The sequence below is a fragment of the Squalius cephalus genome, assembly GCF_949319135.1.
Source record: "Squalius cephalus genome assembly, chromosome: 8".
NCBI lineage: Eukaryota > Metazoa > Chordata > Actinopteri > Cypriniformes > Leuciscidae > Squalius > Squalius cephalus.
The window spans coordinates 15,593,126-15,599,903 of NC_137129.1; the positions used below are offsets into that span (position 1 = coordinate 15,593,126).

The 6,778-nt window shown below is 37.9% G+C and overlaps 1 protein-coding gene across 1 annotated transcript in view; it reads right to left on the reverse strand.

Annotated features, from left to right (window-relative positions):
* ctdp1 (CTD (carboxy-terminal domain, RNA polymerase II, polypeptide A) phosphatase, subunit 1) overlaps positions 1-6,459 on the reverse strand; it is a 96,974-nt gene extending 90,515 nt beyond the window's left edge. Inside the window, exons 1-4 of the mRNA XM_079880052.1 lie at positions 5,989-6,459; positions 4,603-4,686; positions 4,281-4,374; positions 1,579-1,707 (exon numbers count right to left, since the gene is read on the reverse strand). Coding sequence (XP_079736178.1) covers positions 1,579-1,707; positions 4,281-4,374; positions 4,603-4,686; positions 5,989-6,260 — 579 coding nt within the window. The 5' untranslated portion in view covers positions 6,261-6,459. The remainder of the gene's footprint in view (positions 1-1,578; positions 1,708-4,280; positions 4,375-4,602; positions 4,687-5,988) is intronic.
* Between the last annotated feature and the right edge of the window lie 319 nt (positions 6,460-6,778).

Below are 6,778 nucleotides of genomic sequence, written 5' to 3' on the forward strand. Positions count from 1 at the left end.
AAGGAAAAGATCAACACCATTAGAAAAATTATACAATATATACAACCGTTCAAAAGTTTGGGGTCTGTAGGATTTTTTTATTTTATGCTTCTGAAAGAAGTCTCTTTTGCTAACCAAAGCTGCATTTATTTGGTCAAAAATACAGTAATAACAGAAATACTATGAAATAATAATTCAATTTAAAATGACTGTTTTCTATTTTAACATTTAAAAATATAATTTATTCCTGTGATGGAAAAGGTGAATTTTAAGCAGTCTTCAGTGTCACATGATCCTCCAGAAATCATTCTAATAGGCTGATTTGCTGCTCAAGAAATATTTCTTATAATTATCAGTGTTGAAAACAGTTATGCTGCTTAATATTTTTATGGAAACCATGCTTTTTTTTCAGGATTCTCTGATGAAAGAACAGTATTGCATCTGCTTTAGAGTGAAAAGCAAGATTGTATGAATATTCTGCTGCATTTCAATCCTGTCCAGCTGTAGCAGGGGCTTTTAGGAGCATTCATTTCAAAAGAAATGTTCTGGACGCTTTAAAAGCAGCACACTGACAATTTTTCTGAAAGCAGACATAATGCGTTCTTTGAGGAAAACATTTGAGCATTTGATAGCTCAGTTAATGGTCTAGTAATTGTTGGGTATAAAGATCTGAAACAGATTTTTGTTTGAGCTGATCTACTGAGTGAATGCACGCCGGCAGAATGAAAGTATTACTCCTACGAGAAGAATGAATCGACAATGGAAGATAGCAAAGAAAAGGAGCATGATGCAGTCATTTAAAAGAAATCAATCAATGCTCGGATGCATTTAAGTTCTTCGCAGCAACGCTTCTAGTTACAAGCACAATCGCTTGAGTTCACAGAAACATGCAAATTAGATCACTAAAAAGTCTAAAGAAAACCATACGGCTGTCTATATTTTCTTTCATTGCTGTTGTTCGTGTTAAACTCAAACAAAACGAAGGTACAGTGGATAAATCTGTTGATGTCATCATAACATACAGTAGCACATCAATGACGGATTAAACTAAAGCCTTAAAAATGGCATAAGAGCACAAAATAAATCAATGGATGAACCAAAAGACAATCAGTGACACTCAGAATAAATCACTAAAACCAGCTAAAATGGTACATGATCCATGAAAAATAAAATACTGAGTATTATCATTAATGATTTTACAAAGTTTAACAAAGTTTTTAAAAGTTTACAATCAGCAAGATTTATTTCAATTGATCAAAAGGGGCAGTAATTATATTTATAATATTATAAAATATTTATAGTTCAAACAAATAGTTATTTTTTGCTGAATTCTAAAAGTATTCATGGTTGAATGAAACATTAAAAGCATGGTTTCCACAAAAACATGAAGCAGCACATAATAAGAAATGTTTCTTGAGCACCAAATCAGCATATTAGAATGATTTCTGAAGGATCACATGACACTGAAGACTGGAGTAATGATGCTGAAAATTCAGCTTTGCCATCACAGGAATAAATTACATTTTAAAATATATTTCACAACTTTTTTTTTTCTCCAAACTAACTGAATGCTAGTTTAATGTGATCTTTTACTGTTACCTTGTTGGACATACGCTGGCAGTGCTGTTCAGTAGTGTGGATCAGCGTTTGGTCCAGATCCACCATCAGCACTAACTTCCTGTTCCTGTGAAGTCTTTGCTGGTCCTCTCGGCCAAGCTGCTCTGCTTGCTGCTCACAGAGACACAAGGACAAAAAGACACAGAGTATGTACACCGGACACTGATGGTGCGAAGTAAAGGTTCTGTTCACAAACCGTTTTATGCCCCATTGAAATGGATTTGACCTCACAAGCCATTACTACAACACCCAGCTTTCTGTATTTAGATGCACACGTCATTGCCTAAAATACAGCAACACTCAAACATGAACTTGAGAAAAAAGTTTGTTGGATCATAATGCTTTCACTTTTCATCCTTAAAAGTAGAGCTGCACATTTCTGGATAAATTGAGAATTATTTTTGTTTAAAATAGAGATCACTATTCTCCCACGATTCGGAATAGACAACAAAAAAATTTTTTAATTATTAATTATTAATTTAAATTACTTTTAAAAAATCGGTTTCAATGAATTTTGACTCAATAATTCACTCGTAAAGACTTCACCTGTTTAATTAGCATTTTTGAACAAATCTCTTAATAATTCAATGACAAATAAAATTAAGTCCTTTGACGCCACCTACTGGTGTAATGATGTAATTGATAATTTTTTTATTTGATGCGTCAAGTTACTTTCAAAAGGTGATTTACTCTTGATCGCTACCGTAGACATCAGTGTTTCGTTGTCTATAAAGTTGTCTATAAACTTTTATCCTAGTGTTTCTGTAATAATTTGAATTATTGTAATACAGAAATAATTCTGTGTGGACACTCAGTGGGAGTCTCAACGGATTTGAATGTTTGCAGTGATCGTACTCGTCAAAGGTTTAACAGACACAGCCGAACCGTTTAGGAATATGATCGTGTGGGTGTTTGAATCGAGATGGCAATCTTTTAACGATTAATCATGCAGCTCTAGCCTGACTACGTCAGACTTCGTACTTCCGCTCAATTTCAGTTCGCTTCTGTACTCAGTCTGAGATAGCGACCTATCTCCCCGTTTTCCTCCGGCCTCAAAACAGCCGGCCAATCAACGAACAGAGGGCGGGCTGAGAGCCGTGACGTAGACGCTGATTGTACCGTGGATGCACACATGTCATAACCAAACGTTATGTGATTGGCTTACGGGTAACCAATGATTTTAAACTTCAGACAAGGCGTAATGATATGACGCAGCGTCTGAAAATAGTCCCCAGCTCGGTAACTTCCAACGTGACCGGGACTAAGTTTGTCTAACCTATTAGACCTATTTTCAGGCGCTGCATCATATCACTACACCTGCTGGACTCATGGTACGGCAGCAAAGTTTATTGATTATTACGCAGGAATGAGAGTATAGTTCCTAGCCATATCAGCCTAGAAAATCACAACTTTTCATTTTCCGTCGGTCTTAGTACACGATGTAACTACAGAAGAGTCAAGTTTTAAATAGGAAAAATATCGAAACTCTTTGGTCATTTTTTTGAGAGAGATGCTAATGGTCTTGTCCGATTCAATGATCTATGCTAAGCTATGCTAAAAGTGGTACCGCCAGACCCGGAGATCGGCTGAATGGATTCGAAAACGGTAAAACTCAACTGTTTAACTCTGGGGGAGTTGTAAAATGAGCCTATTTCCAAAAAAAGTGGAGTATCCCTTTAACAAAAGAATTTCTGGTGAAAAATGCTGTATGATGCTGTACAGAAAATTCCACCGAACAGAATCACAACAATCAAATTGCACCAAAAGTGCTCTGCAGGGACAGCCCATTCACATGAATGATTCAATCGAGTCGACCTCCCTACGTTCTCAAAGTACTTAAATATTGGTATGAATATGCTAATTTTGCAATAAACGTAAAGTATATTGGCCCTCATTTACAAAACGATTGGGAGGATATTGGGCGTACGGTCGTTTCCACACAAAACGTAGCATTTATCAATATGGGCGTGAGCAGTCTCTATGATCAAATCTCACATAAGGTCTCAGCTTGTGTAGCACTACACAAGTTTTTGAGTTAGCGTGACCTTGTGTGCAGCATAGTAAATCTGGTGGAGAATTGTAATGTTGAATTTGTTCATTTAGATAATTTTTCTGACTGACAACCGAAGCTCATCAGTCGATCATTAACCGTTAGGATTAGAATGTCAAATTAAATTAGAATAGATGGGTGTCTGTGACCCATTAAAAATGACACAATTATTTTTGGAAGATATTTTGAAGAATGTCGGTAACCAGACAGTTGATGGACCCCATTGACTTCCATAGTAGGAAAAAAATCAATGGGGTCCATTAACTGTTTTGTTACCGACATTCTTCAAAATATCTTCTTTTGTATTCAGCAGAAGAAAGAAATTCATACAGGTTTGAAACAACTTGAGGTTGAGCAAACGATGACAGAATTTTCCATTTAAATTGAACTATTCGTTTAAGTACACAGTGTTGTACCTTTGTCTCTTTCCGATTTTCATATACGTTTTTACTTCAAATAAAAGTTTGTAATGTAATTCACCTCACAGCTGCTTGATTTGGTTCATAATGAAGACTTTTTAAAAATCCCTATGAAAAAAAAGAATGGAAAAAATACGTCTACAATCTACCATCTATCTGCACTCTAATACACACCTTTCAGAATCTCCATCCTCACAAGTGGCAAACTCACTCACCTCTGAGCTGACCATCAGCTCGGGAACACTGTGCACCATGGAGACGGTCGCTGTAGAGAAGGGCACCTGCTGCTTTCCGTTCTTGCTCTGTAGTCTGGAAGGCAAAAAAAAAAAAAAGGAAGTGCATCTTCAGGACCATCTAGTTACTTAAGCACACTACCAGAAATATCTCTGAGAGCCGAGACTAGATAAAAACAGGAAAAGACAATAATAGCTTCTTCTGAAGGTCACCTGACAGACGTCATTTCACTTTTTTAAGGTAAGACGAGAGAAACAATTCTGTACTGGAGATTAACAGTGCAAAAACAAGATGTAGACTCACTGAGTTAAGTCCTGTCCACATTCTGCACACAAGCCCTTCATTACAATGGGATGACTGCATTCTTCCACTTTTGCTATCACACCCCTGCCAAAAAGACAAAAATGTGTAGAAATAAACAATACAGGTACAATTAATGCACTTTATACACATAGATTATGCTTGTTAACAAGTTAAATAAAAAACTCTATATGCATCATTATGGTGAGATTCCACTCAATGGACTGGGAATATGTGAGAAAAACTTCTCTTCAAATTCTCTTCGACATTCTCTTCGAAGGCAATCTTTAAACTGTGATGTTGAATTTTTGGTTAATAACATTGTGGTTTTGGCCAATTATTTTATACATAAAATGCAGGTTTTTTTTTTTTTAATCCCCTTTCTTGCACATTTCCAGAAGGAACTGGTGATCGTCTTCAAAATCCTTAAAACTTACGCATAACAAAAAATACCGCAAGCTGTGTAATCATTTAGCAGTGTTGGCCTAATTTTGATGATTAACCCCCTTGTGTAAGATTTTTCTGTTCTTTATCTTTATTTATGTTATGTATTTACTTAAAAAGTTGTTGTGTTTTGCTGTTATCAGGATTTGTTGTAATTGTATTAAGTTTTGTGTTTATTGAGGCATGTTTTGTATTTCACTCAGCAATACTTATAGTATTAATACTTAAAAAGAAAAAGAAGAAAAAAAACATTCTCAAGACACCATTTGAATCTAATAGACATTATGAACTAATATTCACAAAACTAATTTTAACATAAGGGGTCTTTACTCCCACAACTTAAAAATTTCTGCAACAAACCTGCGGCTGGACATGTAAACATTACGGTATCGTGTGGAAAGTTTATTTTACGTTTCTCTTCCACTACTAGACTTGGCTGAATTATTCCGCCTGCACGCATGCGTTCAACGACACACCCTCTTCCAAAGCCCCGCCCTCTAGAGTCATGTCAGCCAATCCGACGGCCGCAAAGAACGACGCACAAGATGATTGACTGGCACAGAATGTTTCTGATTGGCTAAAAAGGGCGGGCCGCTCCCCCAACTCTTGTTTTGCTGATTTCAGAGCATAGGGCTATCAGAGCTTATCTATTTCTCAAGAACACTGTACAGTGGTATATGTCAGATAATACGAACAAGTTATTGATGATATTAAAACAGTCACTTCCAACACCTTTACATGTCATTAAACGTGTTTATACTGGACGCGTGGAAGTTTAGCTGCTGCTGTCACGAGCCCAGCGTGAGCGCCAGTGCGCGTGCCACTTAGCTTAGCGCGAGCACGCTCAGCTAATGAGCAAAGGCAGCAAATATAAACGTAAAACGATATGTCAACTGTTAAAACGTGGTGTGTGATGGCCAATAGAGCCATGAGAGCGCGACTTACCCGGGCGCGATGACCTGCCCGAGTTGACAGCACAGTTCCCGCACAACTCCAGCGCGGTCCGACTTCAGCTTCCTCTCGGGCGCTCTCGACTCGCTTTCGGCGGGTATAGGCGCACAAACCGCGATGACAGAGTCAACGTTCACCAGAGCTCCGGGTTTCACCTTCCACTCGAGCAGCCGCAGGGGACGCGCTCCAGCGGGGTAGCGGATCTCCGTCACCTGCACCGTGGGGCCCTCTGGTGCCGCACCGCCGGAGTCTACAGACTCCTCCATCACAGCTTCACACTTCAGCCACACACACGCGGCGGACCGCAGCGAGCGCGTAATGACAATTAATAAAAGGAGTAAAAATCTCTAAAATAATCCAGAGACGTGCAGGACGATAAAGCGATGAAAACGAGCTGTAATGCAGGACAGGCTGAAGCGCAGGTTCACTCTTCCCGCCCGTAAACAGGAAACACAAGGCTGCCGCACGAGCGAGATTTCTTCCACTTCCGGGAGACTTTATCACTCTTCAGCTAAAACTACATTCATATAAGAGTATAATCTGTATGATATAATAAATATACTAATAACAATTATGTACGTATAATAATATTATATATACATATTTAAACAATATTAATTTATTAAATAATGCATTAAATAGGTACAGTCATATCAAACTGGTGGTTCAAAGTAAATCTGACTTGAGCATTTGTACCAAACTGTATTTATGTATCCCCTCCCCCTTTTGAGACAGGCAAACCCCTGCTTTGTGATGTAATCTGATGAAATATCATGATCATACC